The 24,705-nt window shown below is 55.6% G+C and overlaps 1 protein-coding gene across 2 annotated transcripts in view; it reads left to right on the top strand.

Moving 5' to 3' along the window:
• NPHP4 (nephrocystin 4) overlaps nt 1-16,642 on the top strand; it is a 108,449-nt gene extending 91,807 nt beyond the window's left edge. Inside the window, exons 21-31 of one of the 2 annotated variants that reach the window (XM_033113474.1) lie at nt 1,169-1,377; nt 4,632-4,858; nt 4,997-5,168; nt 5,946-6,029; nt 11,602-11,758; nt 12,300-12,385; nt 12,943-13,028; nt 13,940-14,111; nt 14,965-15,144; nt 15,412-15,555; nt 16,170-16,642. In XM_033113474.1, coding sequence (XP_032969365.1) covers nt 1,169-1,377; nt 4,632-4,858; nt 4,997-5,168; nt 5,946-6,029; nt 11,602-11,758; nt 12,300-12,385; nt 12,943-13,028; nt 13,940-14,111; nt 14,965-15,144; nt 15,412-15,555; nt 16,170-16,310 — 1,658 coding nt within the window. In that variant the 3' untranslated portion in view covers nt 16,311-16,642. Of the gene's footprint in view, nt 1-1,165; nt 1,378-4,631; nt 4,859-4,996; nt 5,169-5,945; nt 6,030-11,601; nt 11,759-12,299; nt 12,386-12,942; nt 13,029-13,939; nt 14,112-14,964; nt 15,145-15,411; nt 15,556-16,169 lie in introns of those variants that run through there. The other variant, XM_033113473.1, reaches the window with a different exon arrangement.
• The last annotated feature ends 8,063 nt before the right edge of the window (nt 16,643-24,705 follow it).

The raw sequence follows: 24,705 nt of genomic DNA, 5'->3' as shown, positions 1-24,705 counted from the left end.
CCCCAGCACTCCTGCGCCCCACTGACACGGGAAATGCTTTCTGGGCGGCCAGTTAAGACGTCCACACCAACTCATGGCATCAGAAAAGCAATTAATGGCTTTAACGTAGAGTGGTGGCAGGGAACCTGGAAACAGCACTTGTTTACTTGCGACGACGGAGGAAGAGGTGGGTGAGTAGGGGGAGATTGCCTTACGACCCCGTGGAGCACTGCCCTAGGAGACTGCAGATACGAGGACAGAGGAGGTACCAGGCTGGCCGAATCCAGGCTGGTGCTGATTTCCCGGGGGTCCTGGGGGTGCCTGAGAAGAAGGGCCCGGTCCTAAGTTGGGGTGCTCTCTCTCTCCAGTGCCTGCCTGTGCTGGGTTGTGTGGTTCTTTGGGAATCTTACAGGTCAGCTTGTGATGTGGCACAGGCCATGCGTGGCTTTGTCACTGGCGCAGCCACTGACAGAAGCAGAAAATGCAGCTCTTCTGCCTGCCTGGCCCATTTCAGCTTCTGTTTGTCTGCTACATGGCTTTTGTGTGCGTCCAGGGTTTGAATAGAGCCCCTCCCAGGAGACGGTGCCTGGGGGCCCGGGACACCCACAGGCAGCTGGGTGCAAAGTGGAGGGTGTAAGCTCGGGAGCCAGGCTTGGTCTGAGCTCTATCTGTCCTGGCGGGCCCAGGGTCTCTGGCCCAGCGACACAACTGTCAGAGCCTGATTCCCAGTCTGAGCTGGGGGCACGTGACACCCCTACCCAGGGTGTGTTTGAGGCCCTGAGGGACGGTGCTCCTGAGAGCTCAGAGTGGGGCTTTGGGAGAAGGGTCACCTGTTCTGGGGAAGTTGTCACTGGGCCCTGGGGCACCTTGGGAGCCTGAGCTGGAGCACTGACCTTTTCCCCTGGAAAATCACCTGGTGGTGTATTATTATAATAAATTTGGTCTAGGGACCAAGATCCGAATTCCTTTTAGTGAGAGGCTGGTAAAGGAGGAGCCCTGTGGAGACCAGATTATATAATTACCACCTTCATCAGAACCTTAGAATGTGCAGAAAAGAGCAGCACACGTTGTGCCCCTCGCTGGGTCAGGTGGCTCTGGGAGACTCGTAGCCACTTGCCACATCTGCTTAGAAAACAGATCTCCACACTTTAACCTCTAACCTCTGCTTCCGCTTTGAACCTTCTAGCAGTGAAAAACGTGGTCCAGGCGCAGAAGCTGGCCGACGTGGACAGCGAGCTGGCTGCCATGCTCTTCACCCACTCGCGGCCTGGGGCCGAGGGGCGCCAGGGATCCGGCCTGGAGGCGGACGCCGTGCGCAGGCGCAAGCTGGAGCGGATGAGGGCCGTGCGCCTGCAGGAGTCCGGAGGAGGGCTCGGCGGCCACAGGACCGGCGTGCTGGTGGGTGCTCAGTCCTCTCCGCGCTTTCGCCAGGCTCCGAGTGGGACCAGGGGTCACTGAGTGGGAGCAGCCTGAACCCCGTCTCTCCTCTTCTCATGCGTGGTCCTCGCTTCCTCCCAAATCCTACTTGGGGAATGTAAGAGAACTGGACTTTTCAGCCCCCAAGAAAAGTTTTTGAGTCAGAATGACCTGGAGAGCTTTTGATGAAAAGCAATTCTTGGGCGCCAGCCCTGGAGATTCTGCTTCCAGTGGGTTTGGGGAGTCCTGGGACCCCAGTCTTTAAGAAAGCTCTGCAGGGGATTCTGAGAGTCCCTAAGGTTTGAGGAGTGAAGCTATGACCGGCTTCTGTATCCTGGGCTATCAGAGTCAATATTCTGACCAGAAAAATTCCCAATTTTGGCTGAAAATCTAAATATGACCCTGTAATATTTTGCAATTTAGAAATAGGAGGAGAGAATGATTGTACCTTCTGGGTTTACAGAATGAAGACGCCAAGGGGCCTTGAGGGAGATCTTTCGAGATCACCCTTTATATGAAGGCAGGTGTCTGAACAGACGATGTCCCTTCTTCAGGGGCAAAGCCTGTGCCCGCGGTCAGTGGTCACCTGTTGCCCCCTAGTGTGTGCGGCCCTTGGGTCACAGTGGGTGGGGAAGGGCTCCCGCCCTCAGGTGTGGAGTGTAGAAAGGGAGGCAGAAATAAATGAAGCAGCAGAGACTATTAGTCTAACGGGCAAAGGAGAGAACATGTGAGAGGATGGGCCCAGGGCTCCGACTGAGCCGGTGGCACGAGTAGGGTCTGTGGACAGAGTCTGGGCGCGGAGCAGCCACTGTGGCTGTGGGGACGGATTGAAGGGAGGCTGGTGTGGCCGTGGTCGGGACGGGCCTTCTCCCCGGGCCCCAGTGTACGGTGCCCCCGGCCGTGTAGCTGCTGAGGGTGGGGCCCCTGGAGCCAACGGTCAGCGTCGCCTGGGGACTCAGGAGAGCCTGCCTCAGTGGTCGGGCCGGCCACACGGCAAGTCCTAGTTAGGAAGGCTGCCAGTGTTGTTGTTAGCAGTATTATTATTCTTAGTTTGCTCCTTTCCTCTTACTTAATGTGTTCTGAGAGAGAAGTCTACAGCTCAGAAACCTCATCTTGAATACAGCAGTGAATTGAGAAGTAATTGGATTTCTAAATACAAGAGCATTTTCTACTAAATTCTAATGATTTCCTGGGTCAGTAGCCCTAGAGAATTTTGAGATGAAAGTAACTCGATTTATCAAATATGTGGTAGTTTCCATCCCTTTAGAGCCTTTACGTCCTGCTTTCGAAGAACGATGAGAATTCTGTGAAGTCAGGGGGTCCTTCGGTTGGGAGGCCAGGGAGCGCGGTGGAGCTCCGGTGCTGAGCCGGCCGAGTGCATGGCTTCATGGTAAAATGTCCATGCTGGAGGTCACGCACTGGGCGCAGGGGACAGCCAGCCTGGCGTCCGGCTTCCTCTCCCTCCCCGAGTCGTTCTTACGGCAGTCCTTATGGACTTGAGGGAGGCCACGTGTCTCAGGGCTCCTTGGGAAAGGTGGCTCCTGGGCCAGGAGCACAGAGTGTGGGGCCGATGCCCGTGTTTATGTTCCTGCTGTGCTTTGAGCCAGTCACAGGCCTCTCGTGAGGGTCGCTCAGCTTCACCTGTGTCCGCTGTCCCGGGCAGTGGCTGGCCCTAGTGACCGCCATTGGTCAGCATCAGCTGCTGTGCACGGGGAAGCTGCAGGCCCAGGCAGGCCTTGGTCTGAGCCCCTGCTCTGGGGCAGGACCCTGGGCCTGGGAAGCAGGGCTGGCAGGTTATCTACTTATGCAAATTGTTCTGTGGGGTCCTCAAGTGACAGAAATCCCAGGAAACCTGACCACCTGACCAAGCATTGTGAGCCCAATGCCATCTTCAGGCAGGTGGATCCCAAAAGGAAGGGAAGAGGGAGGCCAGAGCTGTGCCTGCCTGGTTCATGCTCTGGAACTTTCTATCAGATAAGTTGCCCCAGCTTTCTTGGGGTGGAGGGAGGCCAGGGGTGTCGGACTCACCACCTACCTTGTCTGTGGTCTGGGAGGAGGCAGGAGAGGGCCAGCAGTTACGGCCTAACAAGCCCAGGGCCACGCGTCTCTACCCGTCGCTTTTCACCGTCTGGTCCATGGTTATCCGGGAGTCCATTTCCAGGTGGCAAAGCCATCTCTGCCCTGCTTCTCATTCGTGTTACGTCTGGCCATGTTGTCCAGCACAGCCTGTCAAAGGGCCCACTCCACTGAGACGCTCTAATACAATGTCCCCAGAGGGAAGCCCTGATGTGCACACGACTACCCTCCCACTTTCAAATCCCAGGGAGAAATGAAAGGCTGGGCTTCAGTCCCCTTGCTAGGGGAAAGTCAAAGACAATATCCAAAGCAGTGTAAGTCAGAAACCAAATTTCGTCCTCACTTTTTGAGTTGAAGTCCGAAGGCGCTGTGTGCCCCCTTCCTTCTGTGTCCGGGCCTCCTCAGTGTTGAAGGTCCTCAGCGCTGGGCCTGGCTGACCCCCCAGCCTGGGGGCTGCCCTTCTAGTTCTTAGATCTTGCAGAGCAGTTTCTGATGGCTCACAAGGAAAACAAGCCAATCTCCAGCGTCTAAAACACGTCTGGGATGGCCACGCCCACTGAGTCACAGGGCCTGTGAGGAAGGACACGGACGAGGGACTTGTGGCCAAGCCCCACCAAGGCAGTTGTCTGCCCCCTGACCCAGCTTGAGGTCAATCAGGGCTGGACACGTTACCTCCCAGGGGCTCCGCTCACAGACGGGGCTCCTGCCACCACACTAAGGGCCTGGCTGGTGAGCTGGGCACCTGCTCTATTTTCCAGGCCGTTCTTTTCTCTTTTGTTGGGAACCTCTGCTTTTAATTCCCCACTGCACCTGGTGCCAGCCTGGCAGCTGTGGGGAAGGCTGGCAGTAGTTGGCTGTTGGCTGTAGTCGCTTAAGAGCTTGCAGGGCAGGCCCTGCCTCCCACGGGTACATACCCCAGCTATGGGGCAGAGACAAGCCAGGAGTGCCTGCAGAACCCCACGTGGAGAGACAGGCGTGCCCCATTCTGTTCACTGGAGCTAGATGCCAGCCAGCCCCTCCCAGCCCACGTGTCGAGGAAGGGGGTGGTGGTATTCCAGAAACTTGGTGTGTGGGGTGCTGCAGGGGAAGGCTGATCAGAGGACAGCGTTGGAGGACCTCACTCCAGGACTGTGGCCCTGGCCGGGCGCTGTGTCCCACAGGCTCAGCAGGGCGTCCTTGCGCAGCACGCCAGGGACCTGCAGGTCATCGCCGCCTACCGGGAGCGCACGAAGGCCCAGAGCATCGCCAGCGCGCTCAGCCTGGCCATCACCACCGAGCACACCGTCTACGCCACGCTGGGCACCGCCGAGTTCTTCGAGTTCGTGCTCAGGAATCCTCACAACAGGCAGCGCACAGTGACCGTCGAGGTGGACACCCCAGAGCTGAGGTGCGGGGCCAGGGCGGGGACGGGTTTGCCGAAAGAAAGCCGAGGGGCTCCTGTCCGGAGCGCCAGCTGCCAGCGAGCGGGTGGGGCTCGCCGCCGGGAAGCGCGTTGGCCTCAGCGCTGCGTCCGCCCTCCCTGCAGCCTCATCCTGGACAGTCAGGAGTGGAGACACTTCAAGGACGCAGCCAACCTGCACACGCCCGTGGAGGAGGACATGTTCCACGTGCGGGACGGCCTCGCCCCCCAGCTCTTCCTGCGCCCCCGGGAGGCCGCCCATGTCCCCTTCAAGTACCAGACCTTCTCTGCAGTGCAGGTGGGAACTCAGCGCTGGGGACCCGGGGCGTCTCCACGCGCTTTACAGATGCCTCCCCACGTGGTGGCCAACCGATTAGCCTTTGGGCTGTCATGTGCCCCACTTGTCCTCATGGCCCTGCACCTGCGCCGTGTGTGGTGGGTCCAGACGCTTCACGTCTCCTGCAGACGTGGTGGGCGTCGTGAAAGGCTAGGTCGTCTCTGAATCTCTTTACGAAAGTTGGTAAAAGAGCCTCTTAGACCTCAGAAGAGCTGACAGGCTGACTTCCTTAGCCTCTGTCACTCTCCAGGGAAATGCAAGGACTGCGGTTTCCTAGTGTGTGTGTGTGTGTGTGTGTGTGTGTGTGTGTGTGAGTGTGAGAGATGCGGGAGGGTGCAGGCATGTGTTACAGTTTCGGGACCGACCTTTGAGGTCAGTTCTGTGGATAATGGTGATCCCTGAAATGGCTTAAGGGATCTAGAGGCTCCCGGGTTTCCCTGCAGGCTCTGGGATGCACTTGGGGACGAGAGGTCGTAGGACAGTGGTGAAGCCAGCAGGCCTTTGGCTCAGGCCGGGCTGGGTTAGTGTGCAGGACGCCCCTTCACAGCTCACACAGCCTCCGAGGCCTCTGGGGGCAGTGAGGCTGGTTATAAGTAGCTGCCCAGAGGGTCACTGGGAGAGGAAATGAGATGCAGGGTGGCAGCTGTTCCTGCAGGCGGAAGGTCCTGCAGTGGAAAGAAGTGCCTGTCTTCCCAGGACTCTGTCCCGTGACACCCAGTGCTGATTGGCTTCCCACAGGCCTCTGCTGTGCTGAGACCTGAGGACGACACGGACCCCGGATCGCTGGGGAGGTCCAGCATGATGCCCACCAGACACGCCAAGGTAGGGGGCAGAAGACGCCCGACTTCCGATCCTGGGCACACACGAGGTCTGGTGGTGTGACTGTGTCCTGAAGGGATCGAGTGAGGTGTCTCAGGAGTCCAGTTCCCGGGCTGCTTGGCCCTGGCCCCTCAGCCCTTCTTTGTGCCTTCTGGAGGGAAGGCTTGGGGCTGGGAGCAGGGCCCTTGGAGGTGGACATTTCATGTCCTAACAGGACAGTGACAGCTTCAGCCAGATGCTGCTGTGGCCCCCAGGTGGGTGTCGAGCATGGAAATGCCTCCCCGCCCCTGTCCATTTCACAGCCCTTGGGCACTCTGGGTGTGAGGCTGGCCACCCCAGCCCCCTGCACTGCCCTAAACGTGCTGCTGTCCTCACGCTCTGTCTCTGCAGTCGCTGAGCAGGGGCCGAGCGCCAGGGACCGACCCCGGTGGGCCGAACCCTGTGCCCTGCAGAGGCGAGAGAGGGTGCCTGGCTGTTCATGTGGCATGACATGGCCCCAGGAGGGGTGTTGTCCACGGCCATCCTCCCATCAGGGCGGAACATGGTGAACTTGACTTCTCTCACGTTCCTGTACTTAGCTGTGATGCTCCTATAAACCAGACTCTACCCCCTCAGTGGTTTGGCTGCCCTGAAACATGCTTTGTACCAGAGAGTCAGGATAAGTGTTGGATTTCTCTTCAGTCATTGATTTTTAAAATAACCAGTGGTGCCCTGGCAACCTCCAAAGCTGGTCCGTTTTGGCATCTCATTATGGACGCCCAGTTTTTATTTGCTGGGTTTCTCGTCTGCGACAAAGTGCTCCCTCTCTGGCCACTGCCGTCCCTTTCAAGTTAGCTCCTGTGCCTTTCTTATTAAACGTTTTGCTTTGAATAATCTCAAAAAACAAACAAAAAAAGAAACATGACAAGAATAGTGCAAAGAATTCCATACATTATTCACCCAGATCTCCTAGTTGTTGACATTGTACAGCTGCCTTATCACTCTCTCTATATTTATCCATATTTTCTCTGAACAATTTGAGAAAAAGTTGACGACATGAAACTTAGAGCTCGTGTGTCCTGAATATAAGGATGGACCCTGCCATAACCACAGTAGAGCCATGAAAATCGGGAAACTGACACGTGTCTCATCAGGCCCCATTTGCATATCACCCAGCATCCTGATATGGGACCATTTCCGCACTCGGGTTCAAGGGCGAGAGGGGTCCCAACTCTCTTCTCTTCCTGCTGGCGTCCCGCCCATGCCATCCTCGCCTGTCATGGCCGTGGTACTTTGAAGTGTGCAGGCCAGTGACCTCACAGAATGTCCCTCAGTTTGGGTTTGTCCCGTGTTTGCTCGGGAGTAGGTTCAAGTTGGACAGAACGTTCTGGGCAGGAAGATGGCAGAGGTTTTGCTGTGTTCTTCTCAGAACCTCTTAATGGCAGGGACGCAGTGTGGATTGCTCTGTTTCTGGAGATACTAACTCTTACCCAGTTAAGAAGGTGTCTGCCAGGCTTCTGCGCTGTAAAGTTAACGAAGAGGCATTTCGTACTTGAGAATCAGAAAGGAACAAGGAAGTGCTTTGCCGGAAGATATGGAGACCACGTAAATACTGTGTTCCTCATCAGACACCGCCCGCCCCCTGCTTAGCGGCCTCTAGGACCCCCCCTGGCATGGGTGCTTAGCATGGTGCTTAGCATGGTGGTTGCCGGTGGTTGGTGACGTTCAGATGTCATCACTCCTTCCACTCGTGTTAGCTGGTATTCTAAGTAAGGTAGAGCTCTGCCTGCATCCCATTCGTTTATTTGACTTACTTTTGTACCTTATGGACATGAATTCCTGTTTTATTCAGTGGGTTATAACTTGTTACTGTCATTGTTTCGCTGCTCGTTTGCCCCACACTGACCGGTGGCAGCTGCTTCAGGCTGGCTCCTGTGTTCTTTTGACACGGCCCTGTCATTCTTGGAACACCTCCTTACTGCCTGGCAAACAGGAGGTCCCAGAGTCATCTTAGGCTTTCCCCACTCCAGCCCTGGAATCGGCCATTTCTCTGAGGTTCCTCTTGGTGGAGAATGGCATTTAGAAACCCAAATGTGGGCACTGGGTGTGCTCAGAGCTCCTGGGGTCTTAGCCGAGAGAGCTACGGCGCATGTGTCTGTGTGTAATACACATGTGTGCAGACTCTATCCATATGTATTCAAGACCACGGATTAACACAGGTGCTCCCAACACCCGTGTGACATCGTGGGCCTTACCCAGCTGCCCTTTGCCTCATGTTTGTCATGCCTGTTTCTGTAGGTGAGAAGCCTGGCTCCGTTATCGTCAACATATTTATTTACTTTCTCAGTCCCCCGGTCCGTAACTAACTACTGACCACACTGGTGTGGCCCTGATGCCGCTGGCCACGCTGGCTGTTAGATGTGTATGTGTGAGGTTCAAATTTCAGTACCAACCACACACAGGACATTGTAGTCTAAGATTTCTGAGCGTTTCTTTTTGTCCTGTTTCAAATTCACTTCAAGAATTCTTCTCTGCGTAGTTATATCACCAACTTGACATATAGGCGGATTTGTTTGTTTCATTTGTTTTTACTATATAGAGACCCTTGTTAGAAAAATTTGTTTTAAACTAACTGAAAACATTTACATGAGTCCAAAATCAAACTATAAAATGAGGTATTTGTAGAAAGATCTTCCTTTCCTGTCTCCCACCCCCGTGTGTGTGTTTGTGTGTCTGTGTATGTGTGTGTGTGTGTGTGTATCTCTGTGTATCTGTGTGTCTGTGTTTCTGTATCTGTGTGTGTCTATGTGTCTGTGTGAGTGTGTGTGTGTGTGTGTGTGTGTCTGGGTGGGGTGTGTGTATGTGTCTGTGTGTGTGTTTGTGTATCTGTGTGTGTGTGTATGTGTATGTGTGTGTGTTTGTGTATCTCTGTGTATCTGTGTGTCTGTGTTTCTGTATCTCTGTGTGTGTGTGTGTGTGTGTGTGTGTGTGTGTATCTCCGTGTGTCTGTGTGTCTGTGTTTCTGTCTCTGTGTGTGTGTGTCTGTGTTGGGTGTGTCTGTGTGTCTGTCTCTGTGTGTAGCGTGTGGACGTGGGTCCTGACACCACTTGACGCCTAAACTTGACAGCACACAGAGCTCGTGCTCGTTCACTCTTCGGTCAGAGCCCGTCATGTGGGCGGGTGTCCATCGCTTACCTGACCACCCCATGGATGGACTTTACGGTTGTTTCCAGCCTTTTGCTGTTGTGAATAGTCTTATACGTGTTCAGTTTTGCTAAATCCCTCTGCAAAAGGCCCACTTTGCACTGATAGACCATTTTTAAAGCTTTGACTGACTACCAATGTCCATTCTTTCAGAATGTCTTAATGTCGGAAAACTGCAGAGAATCCGTGTGAAAGCCCAGTCTGAGAGTTCAGTTACATTTGCAGAAGTTCTCAGAGGCAGCATTGCTGCCTCAGCGGTGCCCGTGGAGCTGCTCATGCCCGCTCTAAGTTCTAGAAGTTTCAGCCCAGTGGGCTCTCCCAGTCACAGGTTCTGTGGGTCTGAGGTGCAGACGGCTTTGCTGGGTGCTTGTGTCCTGGACTCTCGGCTGCTGGGACAGCAGGTGGGGCTCCTGTGTGCAGCCCTGGGACCCAGCAGGGAACAGGCAGCCAAATTGCCTTCCATTCTGGTGGAGAGACTGACTGTACCCAACACATGAAGCGTGACGTGGGCAGTGGTCATGCTGTGGAGGAAACCAAGCCGAGAGGAGAGAGCTGTGGGGCGTCATCAGGAATTAGGCAGTTGTGCCCATGAGACTATGAAGAGGAAAATGGGTTTTGTGCCCGCAGCTTGGCCTCCCCCAGCTGCTCTCTCAGCCCGAGTCCCCTGGGAGACCAGCACTTGGGAGACAGAAGTCACTTTGAACGGAGAACTTCCTATTGGGGATTGTTAACTAGGCGTGATGTTGTTAACCAGGTGGCCGGAAGAGTAAAATGAACTCCAGGTTTTAGGAGGTGGAGACACCGGAAGCCACTGCCTGCCACGCCCATCCTGGGGCACCAGGGACAGAGCAGGAAACCATGACTTAGAGGCTTAGAGGAGGGGCCGTGGGCCTGAGCTCAGGCCTCCGAGGAGGGCGCCCCCGGCTGGGCTGGTGCAGGGTCCGCCCGGGAGCCGTGAGGCTGCGTCTGTGCTGTTGAGGTGCAGACGGCACCTGCTGAGGAGGAGCCGCCCCTGCTGGGACGATGGGATGGCCGGGTGGGGCTGACGGGAGCGGAGCACACAGGCTGGAGCCATCCGCCGTGGTCAGAGCCTCCAGGAGCGGCTGGTGGAGCCGAAAGGGGTCTGCAGGGGCCTGGGAGCCGAGCGGGGCGGGGCGGGCGTGGGGCAGAGACCCCGCTCAATGGGCACAGCAGCTGAAGAAACAGTCGATCATTTTAGAATTGAAGTCTCAGCGTAGCGGGAAAATTCTGGCAAGGGAGTCAGGGCACAGGTGATGGGAACGTGGGAGCGGCCGTCGGGGCTTCTCTCCGAGCCAGGACGTGGGGTTGAGTTGGGACATCAGGTGAGGGAATAGACTCCTGTGGGATGGCTTCAGACGGAGCTCCAAAAGGCAAAACCACAGTGTTGCTTAAAGACAAAGGTGGGGAAATGGCAAAGAAAAGCAGGGGGACGGTGAGCACGGAGTTCAGGAGGGGTGCGTCAGGGTGGGCTGGAGGGCACGGGAGCCCAGCTGTGGACGGTGTGCCTGTTCCAAGTGGGGTCCTGGGCTCCTGGGGGCTGTCCTGTTATAATTTGTTAGCTAAACGTCGTTTTGCATATGTATCGTCTTATATACGTACACCTAAAAGATTTCATAATAAAACTTACCAAAGAAGCATGTCCTTCACCTGTGGAAAGTATGTCGGTGGCCCAAGTCTTGCGTGGACAGGGGACAGTGCCCTGTCCTCAGCGTATGGCTGTGTGCCATCCTCATTCCTGGGCCTGGAGGGCTCACTGGGCCAGACTGAGCCGTGGAGTAGAGTAGATTCTCAGTCTACCAGCTGTCCAGACTAGGACCCCTTTGGACCAATAGGCTTTTTAGTATGTAACTTGTTTAGAAAAGGGAGTTTATATTTCTAGCCCCTTGGTTTAGGCACAGCCTCATTTTACTGTCTGGAATCAAAGAGCTAACGTGCTCCGTTCCACCCACGAGGATCTGGTGAGGTTCATGCCAGATCCTTCTGGAACGACCCCCCCAGCACGCACACAGCAGGCGTGTTGAAAGGTGGAATAAGGGCTGAAGTAGTATTTGATGTTGGGCTGCAAACCTTTTCCACTGGTATTCGAGGTGTGTGCCTCACTTAGGAGAAATAGCAGTAGCAGCAGCCACACCTGATACCCACGGAAGGGACACACGTCCACGTGCGGACCCTGTGCTGGGTGCCGTCCCCTCCGTGTGGGCACCTGCTGCTGCAGACTGTCCCCCATTTCTGACCGTGCCAGTCCTTCCGTGTCTTGGGAGGTGAGTGGACCGCAGACACCCCCGTCCCTGTCTGTAAGGAGGCCTGGCTGCATGCAGCTGCCCGCCAGCCGGTGTGTGTCCTGACGCCACCCCGTCTGCTCTGTCGGCAGGTCTTGTTCCGGACCAGCAGTGGCAAGCCCTTCGCCGTGCTGCGCCTGACGGTGGAGCCCCAGCCCCACGTGGTGGACCAGGTCTTCCGCTTCTATCACCCAGAGCTCACCTTCCTGAAGAAGGCCATCCGCCTGCCTCCCTGGCACACGCTGCCAGGCAGGTGCCGTCTGTCCCCGTGGCTGGCATTTTGTAGGCTCAACAGATGGGAAAAGGTTTTTCCCCAAGGGTCGTCATTATGTTATCTCGTGATGCTCTTACTCCAATAACACGTGACACGTCTGTAAATTCTACCACCTGCCCTTTTCATTTGAAATGGCCACTGTCTTCCTTCCTCTGAGATGGCAGGGTGTGACCATGGTCGGCTGAGTGCACTCTCCTAAGATCCACAGCCCTGAGTTCATGCCCGGGGACACCACTTCCTCCCCGTGCCGAGTCACTTTTTTCTGTTTTGTGCGTTTAGAACAAAGCAACATCTTTCATGTCTGGCACCTTGCTAAATAGCACTTGCGCTCACGTTTTGGCTACTCCCTTTGGATGAGCCCCTAGGAGGTGGCTGAGTCCCCAGGAGGTGGCCAAGCATGAAGCACCAGTGTCCCTGCCGGCATGGGCAGGGTAGAGTGGCGTCCCTGTCAGCTCAGCCCCTGTTCCGGCCCAGGCCTATCAGGAAAGATGATAGTTCTGGTATTTCCCATGCCAGGTGCTCCCGTGGGAATGCCTGGCGAGGCCCCCCCTCTCCATGTCCGCTGTAGTGACCCGAATGTCATCTGTGAGACCCAGAACGTGGTGAGTGCTTAGCTGTGCCTCAGGCAAGTCCTTTGCAGCACGGTGCCCCCATCCCTGCGTCCCGGTCTCCGGAGCTTCATCATTGCGGGTTTCGGCTCAGTGGTCTCTGTCTAAGGTGCTGCAGGACTGCTTTGCACCTTTGTGAGAGCATCATGAATGAGTTTTCATTTTTTCTGCCAACAGATCAGTTAGTTGATTACCTGAATTTTAAATTAAAAAAAAGCATGAGGCAAAATGAGTGAAGTGAGAGTGGTGATTGAGGCACTTGTTAATTGCCGTTGTGGAAAGAAGAACGGCCGTAATTGTATTATGACTGGTTAGGAAACTGGTTACAGTCTCCTGAAGAATATAATTATTGGCCTCAATATAAAATCAAGAAGTTAATGATTTTCTCTTTTCCAGTGAAAAGAAAAATAGTGAATTCTGACTAGGACAGAAAGTTAGCAACGTGTCGGGGGCCTGGTTCATGCGTGCTTTCGCTTTGTCAGAACTTACGGAGCAGGGGGCAGAGTCGGGGAGGCGGGCAGCGTTCGAGAGACGCACCCCCTGTCTGGCAGGGCCCTGGGGAGCCGAGGGACGTGTTCCTGAAGGTGGCCAGTGGTCGCAGCCCGGAGATCAAAGACTTCTTTGTCATCATTTACACGTGAGTATGGCAGCCTGGCCGTCTGGAGCAGTGGGAGGAGGTGAGCAGGCAGCCAGGATGCTGGGGCGTTGAAATGGGCCAGTCCTGGTCCTGTCTCATGGCCGGGGCAATGATCGAGCCTTTTGCGGTGTGATGGGACACCGTAGGGCTGGCAGGGGCCTGGCAAAGGGTGCCCTCTGCTCAGAGCAGGCCAGCGGCCTGAGGGATGCCGCAGCGGGACTCCACCAAGGAGCTTCTGCCCCAGAACAGTGCTAGGGCCCCTGTCATAGCAGTTTCCTCCTTGAATCTAAGGGAATTTAAGCCACGGCCCTTCCCAGGGCAGAGGGAAAGTGCGGTCAGTGTCCTTTGATGCTGAAGACTGATTGACTCGCCCTTTGCATCCCTCACCCGGTGGAAATAACCCCGGTCCACTCCCCTTGCCTCATAAGTGGTGTCCCCCAGCCCTTTGGGAGCCTTTAGAGCTGGTGGGAGGTGGGGGTGATGTGCAGGCACGACCTACCTCGGTGCTCGTCGTGGGCGGATGTGCCGTGCGGAGTCCTCAGCACGGCCTGCGGGGAAGCGTCACTGAGCCCATCTTGCAAAAAGCCCGGCCTGTGTGACCTCCAAGTCCACCTTCCTTCTCTTCCATGCCGTGCTGCCCACAGCCCTTGCCTGAGACCTGGTTTGGGATTTAAGCTGGCCCCGGGTACATTTCAGGCAAAAGCCCACCTTGTCACTCATCCTCAGTGTCCTGGTGCAGGGCTGAAGTGATACCTAAGCTCCAGTCCCGCCCGAGAGCCTTGTGCTTAGTATGGGAAGCGGCTGCAGAAGTGACGCAGCTGTGCCCCTGGGCCCCCGGCCCCTGCCTCTCCCTGGCTCATGGGTCAGAACTGCCATCCCCCTCGATGCTGCCAGTGGCTTCTGTCTCGCAGGGATCGCTGGCTGGCGACGCCCATCCAGATATGGCAGATCCATCTCCACTCCCTGCAGCGTGTGGACGTCTCCTGTGTCACCGGCCAGCGGACCCACCTGTCCCTTGTCCTTCGGGGGACACAGATACTTAGGAAAGTGAGAGCTTTCACCTCGCACCCCCAGGAGCTGACGGTATGGCTTGCTGGGTCCTTTCGGGTCACTTAGGTTTCTCTGGCCCTCCCCATCCTCACCCCACCCAGGGACGGCTCAGTGGTTGGTCCTGATAGGCTCGCAGGACCTTCAGGATGACAGCAGTTTTTGGCAGAGTCTTCATTCAAATCGCCCGTATTAGAGGTGCTGTCGTGAGATGAGTGACATATAAATCCCGAAGGCCAATTTTTAGAATTGTTGGAAGATAAATATTAATAGTAACTTTGGAATTAATGCAGCCACAATTATCCACCCGCATAATGAGGCCCTCCAGACTCCCTGCCAGCGGCCGGCGTTTAGAGCCAGAACTCGTTAAACTCTGCTGAGGCAGCGCTGGCACTTAGGGGGTCGTCGTCACATGGGAGGGGAAGTTGCCCAACGCAGATAGTGACACAGACCGACACGGTGACAGGCGGTGACATAGACCATGACACACACCATGACACTGATCGGATGGGGACCGACCATGACACAGACCATAACACAGTGACACAGACCGCGACGCAGATAGTGACACAGACCGACACGGTGACACAGATGGTGACACACAGCATGACACACCATGACACACACCATGACACAGTGACCCAGATGGGGACACAGACCGTGACAGTGACAGACCATGACACGCTGTGGCACACAGGTTGGCTCTGGCTTCAGATCTGGCGTTTCACTCAAGCGCCTTGTGACCTCATGCCGGCCACATGGGTTGTCACCCCTGAGCAGCTGCTTCCCTTGGGTTCTCTTGGTCCCGTGGGTAGAGGTGCCAGGAAACCCCTCTCTGGCACCGTGGGAGGGGCTGCACCTTCACCTGCCTGCTTCTCTGTTCTTGAAGACGGACCCCAAAGGTGTGTTCGTGCTGCTGCCCCACGGGATGAAGGACCTGCACGTGGGCGTGAGGCCCCTCAAGGCGGGCAGCCGCTTTGTCCACCTCAACGTGGTGGACGTGGACTGTCACCAGCGGGTGGCCTCGTGGCTCGTGTGCCTCTCCTGCCGCCCGCCTCTCATTTCCAAGGTCTGGAGGGGCCCTGTGGGTGGGCCCTGTGGTACACGTGGTGTGTCACCTGATTGTCAGCTGGTCCCCGACCCAGGTCCCCCTCCCATCTTCTCTGGCCGGGTCGGGGTGGGGTTGCTTCTGTGCTGTGAGCCCGTCATCCAGGAGCTCAGAGGGCTTGTCTGTCCTGGTTATGGCGATGTCCAGTGCCTGGGGCCCCATGTCCAGAGTGGGCTCAGGAAGCGCCTGGAGAAGGAGCCCAGGCCGACCGCTGCCCTCCCCCCGCAGACCTTTGAGATCACACTGGCTGTGGGGAAGAGGAAGGGCTTGAACAAGCGTATCACCTACACCAACCCCTACCCCTCCCGGAGGACCTACCACCTGCACAGCGACCACCCTGACCTGCTGCAGTTCAAGGAGGACACCTTCCAGGTGCGGGGCGGTGCTTCCCGGAGCCTTGAGGTGTGGGGCCTGAGGGCAGGGGGGCTGGCACGGCGCTGGGAGCCACTCCATCTAGTGATGGGTGGTCCTCAGGAACCTGGGTGAGCGAGCCTTCCCGCGCTCTGCAGCGATGCTCCACGGGGAGGGGCCACCCTGTGTTCAGCTCCCTGCCTTGGACTCGGGGATCCTCCATGTGTAGGCCCCATTTTGGGGGTGAGAGGGCCTTCCCTGCGACTTCTCCATAGTACCCAGAACTGCCCCACGAATCTGCCCTTTGTCCATTGTGAACGTTTTAAGGAAAGAGTGGCAGATCACAGGCTGTCAGTTAGTGGAGGGTGTTTCTGCAGGTGGGGAGCGAGCGTCTCCCGAGAGTGTGGGGACAACAGGTAACATGGGGAAATGGGGCTCGGAGCCTCAGTGTACCCAGTCTGCCAGCCTTGACAGGGCGCTGCCCCAGGGACTGAGCAGGAGCCCCAGGCTGAAGGTCCTCTGTCAGCCCAGTGACCTGCTGTGCTTGAGAAAACACATGCCTTGTGCGTAGAAGTTACTGGGAGAGAGAGAGGAGCGGCTGGGGTGGGCGCTGGGATTGTGGTGCTTGTCTGCAGGTCGGGGGAGGAGAGACCTACACCATCCGCCTGCGGTTTGCACCCAGTCAGACAGCTGGGAAGGAGGAGGTCCTGATTTACATCAACGACCACGAAGACAAAAATGAGGAAACGTTTTGCGTGAAGGTCATCTACCAGTGAAGGAGCGGCCTCGAGGGGCGGCCCGCAGCCTGGCTAAGGGGCAGGACGTCACCTGAGCCCTGACCAGCCCACCGAGGCCCCAGTCCAGCCGAGCTGCTGCCCCAGGCATCCTCAGGATGCACAGAGCTCTGTTGAGCCTGTTGTTGCACACGAGAGGCTGTCACTGTCTGTGATGTTTTGGTTTGCTTTTAGCAAAATGTTTTTTATGAATCATCTTAAATGATAGAATTGTGTTTCTTACTGGATTTTGTACAAACACATTATTTGCTATGCAATGTTTTCTATTGGTATTATCTCGTATCTTTTTTAAAATTATGTATGAGACACTGAACATGGACACGTTTTCTCTTTTGATAGTTTTCGTGAGTATTTTCTGCTGTTTTCACCATTGTCTACAGCACAAGCCTGGCTTTCCCTTGAGGACAGCGTGGCTGAGGGATAGGCCTGATGGGGCGGGGGTGGGGAGGAGCTACTGGGAGCTCTGCTTCTGTTGTCAGATCTTCCGATTCTGTCCCCACCGGGGAGACCCAGGATAGCTGCTCCTTCTCAAGGTCCCTAACTGAATCCCATCTGCAAAGTCCCCTTTCCCATGTTAGGTGACATAGTCACAGGTGCCAGGTATGAGGATGGGGACATCCGGACCAGAACCTCGTCACGTGGCCACAGCTAGCTCCAAGGGGCCTGGGAAATGTCATTCTTCTTTTGGGTGGTCATGTGTCCAGATAACTTGGAATGGTATCGCTGAGCAGGGTGTGAGCAGGTTTGGGGGGGACACCCAGCAATCTTTGTCGCCGTGTTGCTGGTAGAGATGCTGAGCAGTCGGCCGATCGGAACTCGGCGATGGACGGTAACCCAGGAGACAGCATCGTGATGTCTTATAACCGAAAACTTTATCTCAGTCTGTTTGAAATTAGAATAAAAAGAAAGGGGGCAGGGAGCGTGAGCCCCGGTGGCCAGCATGCAATGCCTTTCTGATCCAGGGGTAGAAGGCAGCAGCAGAGGGGGTCGTCAGCCTTGGGACATGAGGGGGTTGCCAGACTGGCCCTGGAAGGAAGCCTGAGGCAGGAGGGTATGTCCGGCACTGGGAACCAGGGTGGATCTGGTATAAGTACTGCTACCCCAGGTTTTTTTATTTTCTATTTTCATGAAATAAGTTTTTCTCATCCCTTTACTTTCCGTCTGTGTGTGTCTTTCAATCTGAGGTGAGTCTCTTATAGGCAGCATATGTAACGGTTTTATTTTCTTACCTATTTAGCCACCCTCTGTTTTTGAATGGATCATTTAATTCATTTTATTTTTATTTAAAGTACTTGTAATTGTTGATAGTTATGCCATTTTATTATTCATATTTTTGGTCTTTTTTTTTCTTCCATTTTAAAGAAGTCCCTCTAACATTCCTTGTAATACTGGTTTGGTAGTGATGAACTCCGTTAGCTATTTCTTGTCTGGGAAGCTCTTTATCTGTCCTTTGATTTTAAATGATAGCCCTTGCTGGGTAGAGTAGTCCTGGTTGTAGGTCCTTGCTTTTCATCATGTTGAATATTTTGTGCCAATCTCTTCTGGCCTGCAAAGTTTCTGCTGAGGAATCAGTTGACAATCTTATGGTAGCTCCCTTGTAAGTTACTAGTTGCCTTTCTCTTGCTGCTTTTAGGATTCTCCCTTTGTCTTTAACCTTTGCCATTTTAATTATAATGTATTTTGTGTGAGCCTGTTTGGGTTCATCTTGTTTGGGACTCTCTGTGCTTCCTGAGCTTGTATGTCTATTCACTTCACAAGGTTAGGAAGTTTTCAGTCCCTATTTCTTCAAGTAGGTTCTCAATCCCTTGCTTTCTCTCTTCTCCTTCTGGTACCCCTATGATGTGAATGTTGTTAACGCTTGATATTGTCCCATAGGTCCCTTAAACAATCCTCATTTTTTTGGATTCTTTTTTTCTTTTTGCTGTTCCAATTGGGTATTTTCTGCCACCTTGTCTTCCATATTGCGTATTTTTCACTTCTGACTGGTTATTTTTTATGGTTTCTATGTCCTTTTTTATGTTTGCTATCTCTTTGTTGAAGTTCTCACTAAGTTCCTTGAGCATCCTTGTACCCAGTGTTTTGCACTCTGTCCCTTGTAGGTTGCTTGCCTCCATGTCGTTTAGTTCTTTTTTTGGAGTTTTCTCCTTTTCTTTCATTTGGGACATATTTCTTTGTTTCCTCATTCTGGCTGCTTCTTTGTGTTTCTATGTATTAGGTAGATCTGCGGTGTCCCCCAGTTTTTACCAGGTGGCCTTATGTAGTAGGTGCCCTGTGGGGCCCTGGCACAGTCTCCCTGGTCACCTGTTCCGGTTGCTCCAGGAGTGTCCCTTATGTGGGTTGTGTGTGCCCTCCTCTTATAGTTGAGCCTTGATGGCTATTGGCACGTGAGTGGGTGGGGTTGACCCTCAGGCTTGATTGGCTGTGGGGTTTGGCAACATCCATAGCTTACAGGCCGCTTCACAGGGGGCTTACCCCCATGTGGGATTCACCCCAATGGGTTCTGGGGCCTCTTCAGACCTCCCTTTGGGTGTGCCACTGTGGGGCTAATTGGGCTGTGCTCTGCTGTGGTCTGAAGCTAACCCCCAAGTATGTTGGTTCTGGGGCCTCTTGGGAGGGGCTCTGGTGCAGGACCAGGTCACCCACTGCCAGTCAGGGACTGCCTGGTAGGAGCTACAAAGTGATCTGTGGTGGTTTGCTGCCTGTGCTAACCCTGGAGGCATGTAGGAGAGGCCATGCAATAAACAGGATGGCTTCCACCAGTACCGGGCCTGAGGTAGCTCTGCGAAAAGCCAGGACATCCCGCGACCTGCTGCCACCTGCCGGCTCCCTTAAGGTTCAGCCACTGATAAAGCCTCCTACAGTAGGCAAATTAGGTGAGGCAGGGTCTCAGTGAGTCAGCAACGCAGAGCAGCAGAGCTCACCTGGCCAATCAGATTCAGGTTTGGCCTTTGGGGGCGGGCTCAACACAGGAAACATGGCGCCTGCCTGCCGGCTGCACAGAGGAGGGCTCCACACAGGGGGAATGGGGACTGTCCCTCTAGTTCTGCCCCGAAGTCACACAACTCAGTCTGCCCCCTGTATGCCTCCGGTGTCCCACGGGTCAGCGTCCCTCCGCCAGAGCCCAAGGTGAGTGCCTGCGAGGGAGGGAGTCTGCGCGCGGGACCTTTGAGAGGACACGGGTTTCCCGCCGCCTCCCGTCCCACCCGGATGGTTCGAATCCTCACTGTTTTTCAGTCAGATGTTGTGGGGCCTCCCCTGCCTGGCACCAGTACTCCAGGCTGGGGAGGTCGGTGTGGGGGGCTGGGGTCCCTCGCTCCTCCGGGAAAACTCCATGGCCGAGATGCCTGTACTGATTTTCATTTCACACGTGGGTTTGGGACCGTTTTGCGTCTCCGCCCTCTCCTCCCAGTCTTGATGTGGCTTCTTTACATCCTTATAGGACTTCTGTTCAGCTAGCCTTCAGATGGTTCTCCTGGATGATTGTTCTGTAATTTAGTTGTAATTTTCACGTGTTCACGGAAGGAGGCAGGCGCAGCGTTGACCTACTCCTCCGTCTTGGATCTATTCAGGACTGGCAGTGCTTTGCCAAGCCACCCACGCAGCTCGGGCGCCTTGTAAAGGAATGCAGGTTCGGGAGGGCTTCCTGCTGGCTGTCCTGGCCGAGATGGGATGGTTGGAGGGGGGAGGGGACACACATGAGGGAGGGGAAGCAGGGGACCCTTTCACCCCCATCTCCTACTCCCAGAGGCTTTCAAGGGGCTGGCGCGTTCCCCCGAGAGGCAGATCCGTGGGGAGTCCGGTTGCCCCTGCACTGAGGTGAAGCCCCAGGGGCTTCCTTACCTCTTGCCTGGTCTAAAGACAAAAAGTGTCATGGGGGCCATTTGGGCTCTTCTGCTCTGAGTGCTTGGGTAAAAAGCCGGGCAAGTTGTCCTGACATTGCTCCGGGACATGTGCCGTCGTGACACGCCACCGTCCCCAACAGGCTGGGTGCACAGCCCTGCACAGCCCCTGGGTGGGTATTGTCCCCCATTGTGTGGAGGAGGGACGTGCAGCACCAAGTGACGATGGCTCCCCCCGCCCCCGTCGGAGGAGGTGCAGGTGGCAATCCTCCTGCAAGTGCCAGGGCGGGCCTGTGGGCAGCACACTGCCTGGAGCCCAGGGACGTCGGGCAGGAGAGGTTCGATCAGCCAGAGGAACTTCACTTATTCACCACTCATTCGTTCATTCATCTGACCTAGACTTTTGGGTGCCCCTCTGCTGGGTACCGTGCAGAGGCAAGGACATTTAGTGCCATGAGATAGACACGGTCACTGCCCCAGGAACTGACCTCCTAGTGGCACCCAGAGAGTAAAAATGGGCCCGTCACAGTCAGGTGGTGATGCAGTCTGTGAAGAGGGGACGAGGGGAAGGGCCTGAAGAAGGGGGTCTGTTTAGAGAGGGGGCCGAGGCCTCCCTGAGGAGGTGCCACCTGGACAGAGGGTGGATTGGACAGGAAGAGCTGGGAGGGGAGGGGCCCACCCGGGTCACGGGCCTCGTGGGCTTCGGGCTTCCTTCTTGGGGTGGTGAGGGGCTGATGGGCTGGGGGGACCAGGACCAGGGGCCGAATTAGTGACCTGCCCCTCTCCAGTGACCTGGCCCCGTGCCCATTCGGGCTGTGCACTGCCAGCAGGACCGTGCTGCCCACGGGGCTGCTGAAGCTGGGCTCGGCCAGTGGGGGCGTCTGTGCTTTAAGTCAGAAAAGCAGCTTCTCGACACACGTTTTTTTCCCTCCGCGCCTTATTCCCATCCCTCCCCTAGGTCTTCTCCCCTAGCAGGGCAGTGGCGTTCTGGTCACTCTGGGGCACAGAGCCCTGTCCTGGGCCCACGTAAGGATTTGAAGCCCCTCGGGGGAGTGAGAATCAGGCCCAAGATGGGGGCTTGTGCTTTTTAAAACTTGTTGCCCTTCTGAGCAGTTTCTTTCCTCCCCTCTTCCTTCCCTTTCTTTTTCTCTTCTCATAAAGAACAGAGATTTCTGATAAATTTTCAATGTTAAATAAAAGCCAGTACTGTGGCTGAGACCTGGCCGTCTCAGGGCCCTTCTGCTGGGGCCCGAAGCCCAGGTCAGGTACGCTGTGCACTCGGGGTTGCCAGAGAGGGGCCTTCTCCCTGCCTTATGGACCCAAAAGTGTGCTGAGCCGATGCCCTAGCCTTGGGCCAGCATGTTGGTTTTACTTCTGACTTGGCGGCCGTCAGCCCCAGGTCCAGTTGGCGTCCGCTCGAGCCAGGTGATCCATGAGAAAGCCGGCCCTCGGTGGGATGCTCCGAGCTGCCGCCTCCCTGTGCACACAGGCGCACGGCGGTCAAAGGGAACCTTATCATTTCTATCAGGGGCGTCTTTTGGTATTGTTGCTTCTCCCTTCCTGCTCTTCCTCCTCCCACATCTGTTGAAAGCTACTTTTAACTAAATGGAGGCAAATGAAAACCAGATTAGCTGCTTGGCTTTCTCGTGTCTGATAATGATTTAATGCAATGTTTGTCTCTATTTAGAAATAAATTAACGCGCCTTTAAAAGTCGTTGCCTCCGGTTCTAAGAGATTGGGGAAAACAACCATGATGTTTCCGTAATGACCTGTTTTTGTCCCAGTGTGCGGGGCCGAGGTGTCTGCAACTCTGACCCCCAACAATCTGAATGTAGCAGTTTCCGTTTAATTTTCGGAGATGTGCGCTGAGGCTTTTACAAAAAACGAGCCAAGAAGGAGAGAGAGGCAGGGAACAGCCAGTGGCCTGCCTGGAGCAGTAGTTCGAGCCGGTCCATGTCTGGTGTGGCCTGAACGTGGTGGGGTCACTGTCCTCAAGTCCGGTGGACGGGCAATGGATTCGGAGGCTCTTCCTGCTGGTGGGGGTGTGTCGAGCTCCCCATACGGTCAGAGCCTTACTGGTTAGGACACATTTGCTGGCAATGCCACGTGGGCCCCTCTAGCTCTCCGGACCCCAAGGCAAAGCCAGGTCTGAGCTGGTCCATGGGAAGTCGGGCACAGCAAAGGAGCCTCTCGCCATGCCTGGAGGCCCACCGTGGGTGGCCAGCCACATTTCACCACACTGCTCATCTTGTGGGGGTCATGTCGGGCGCTGTCTCCTCGGGGAGTACAGGGAGAGACCTCCATGCACCCCATCGGCCCCTCCCTGAAGCCACTGGGTGCCCCAGCCAGGTCCTGCTTTGAAGAGGCGGGTTTGTGCAGAGAGAGTTCCGTCCATTACCTGCAGTAAGCTGCTTGGCAGGGAGCTGGGAAAACAGACACCAATCGGTGATGATTTGGAAACAGACACTGCTGGAAACGGTTTATTTCCATGAGCAGCATGGCCTGGAGGGGAGAGGAAGTCAAAACCCTGAGGGGTGCCTGGGTCAGACGGGCCAGAGCAGCCCTGAGTCCCAGGGAATGGTTTCCTCCCCCAGAACCTCTCCTGGGGCTGGGGGACTGCGGCTGAGAGGGACAGCGGGCTTTAGGATGGAGGGGGGCGGGTGTGAGGGTGGGGCACTGTCTCAGCACCTGCAGATCCCCTGGGCACGTGGTCCTGTCGGCCAGCAAGTAGGTATCTGCCGCCCTCCCAGGAGGCTGTGTCAGTGGTTCATTGACTCATTGATTCATTCATCCATCAATCACTGTATCTGGGACCTCCAGTGTGCCCGGCAGCATCCATCGTCCCAGACACACTGTCCCACCTCCTTGTCCCTGGAGCACAATGGGTCCCACTCCTCAGTTACAGTCCCTGAGGTCAGTGTGCAGACGGAGGCAAGCCCTGGGCTCCCTGGGTGTCAGGCAGAAGGTGGCCCTGGTCGGCCTGGGGGGTGAGGTGGCCCCCAGGTACACTTAGAGGGGGCCACACTGGGCAGGAAGGGGCTTCTCTTTCTCCTGCCTTGGATGCTGCTCTTTCCTGCACCCCAAAGCCCTCCGCAAGCTCGGGGAGATTTATGTTACCTCTCTTTATGGCATATTAAGCTGACGGACAGGCACCCCCTTCAGAGCCATGCTGCGTGCCTCTCTGTTGCTTCACTTGGATGGAAAGTGACAGCTAATATTTCTGGAATGAATACTGTAAAGACTATGGTCTATCAAGGGCCCTACACAGAGTTATTAAAGGAGATTAACTGAATAATTTGCCTAGAATACTAATATTTCTTAAGGATTGTGGATGAGCCCTGGTGTTTCCTTAGCTACCGTGAGCCAGAAATGTCCTGGGTTGGGTCCGCGTCGTGTTTTGGGCTGCAGAGCCACTAGGTTTCTGTGAGAACACAAGTGCTGGTGCAGGGATCAGAGTTTGACGGAGCTGCAGAGTCACGTGGAGGTTCCATGTGATTGGAAACAAATTTCCAGGCACTCACTCCAGATGTCATTAAGATTTCTTAGGCACAGTAGCTAAGGAAGTCGCCGCCATGTTGGGGGCTGGGCAATGATCTGTCCTTCTGGGCCTTTGGATTTGTCATCTTGGACCAGGAGGCTGACTGGGGTCAGGGGCCACCCCACAAGGGACTTCTGGGTGTCCTGGGTGGGATTCTGATGAGCTGTCTGCTGTGTGCCGGGCTGGAGGTGGGGGAAGGTGTAGGGAGGGGTGCTGCCCTCTGACGCCGGTGGCCTTTGGCAGGTAGAGGCAGGAGCTGAGCCGGGTCCCAGCACCTGCAGCAGGTGTTAGCTAGTGACTTCCTGGGCCCTCTCCTTTGAGGATGCACATCTGGCCTGGGAGACAGGAACAGCTCCATTACTTTCCCGGCCAGGGATCAAAACCCAGGTCAGCTGAACCACCACCGTCCTCTGAGTGCCTGTGGTTCTGAGACCTGCTCTGCAGAAAGTCAGCCAGTCGTCAATTCCATGGCGGAAGGGACACTTCTTCCCCCCGACAGCTGGCTTTGTGGGCATGTCGCGTGGGACCCTGTGCTTGGGATTACCCCACACCTGCTGAAATGCTCTGCTGTTGCTGTCTTGAAATTCTTAATAATTTTTAACAAGGGGCTCAGTGTTTTCATTTTGCACCGGTTCCTGCAAACTAAGCAGAGGGTTCTGTTTCCAATTCCTCTGCGGGGGTTGGAAGTGGGGTGGGGGTTCCACAGGGAGGTGGCAAGAACCCCTGGTTGGAGAGTTTGGGAAGAGCCCTGGATCTTTGGGAAGAGCCCTGGGTCTGTGCGGCTTAGTTTGCCCCCACGGCCCCCTCTTGGGGACTTGCCAGCCTGCAGTGAGCCCATGCTCTGGTCTTCACACCGTTACCTGTGACAGGGAGGCAATCCTACCCAAGTCTGGGGACTGTTAGGACACCCTTGCTGCCACCCACCTGAGCCACTGGCTATGAAGTCACCTTCATCAGCAGAAACCTGAGCTTAGTCTCCCTCAGTCCCACATCCATTTAC

This window comes from Rhinolophus ferrumequinum, chromosome 9 (assembly GCF_004115265.2).
Source record: "Rhinolophus ferrumequinum isolate MPI-CBG mRhiFer1 chromosome 9, mRhiFer1_v1.p, whole genome shotgun sequence".
Classification (NCBI taxonomy): Eukaryota; Metazoa; Chordata; class Mammalia; order Chiroptera; family Rhinolophidae; genus Rhinolophus; species Rhinolophus ferrumequinum.
Note: the sequence above shows the minus strand (reverse complement) of the source record. Positions and strands in the feature narration are given on the sequence as shown.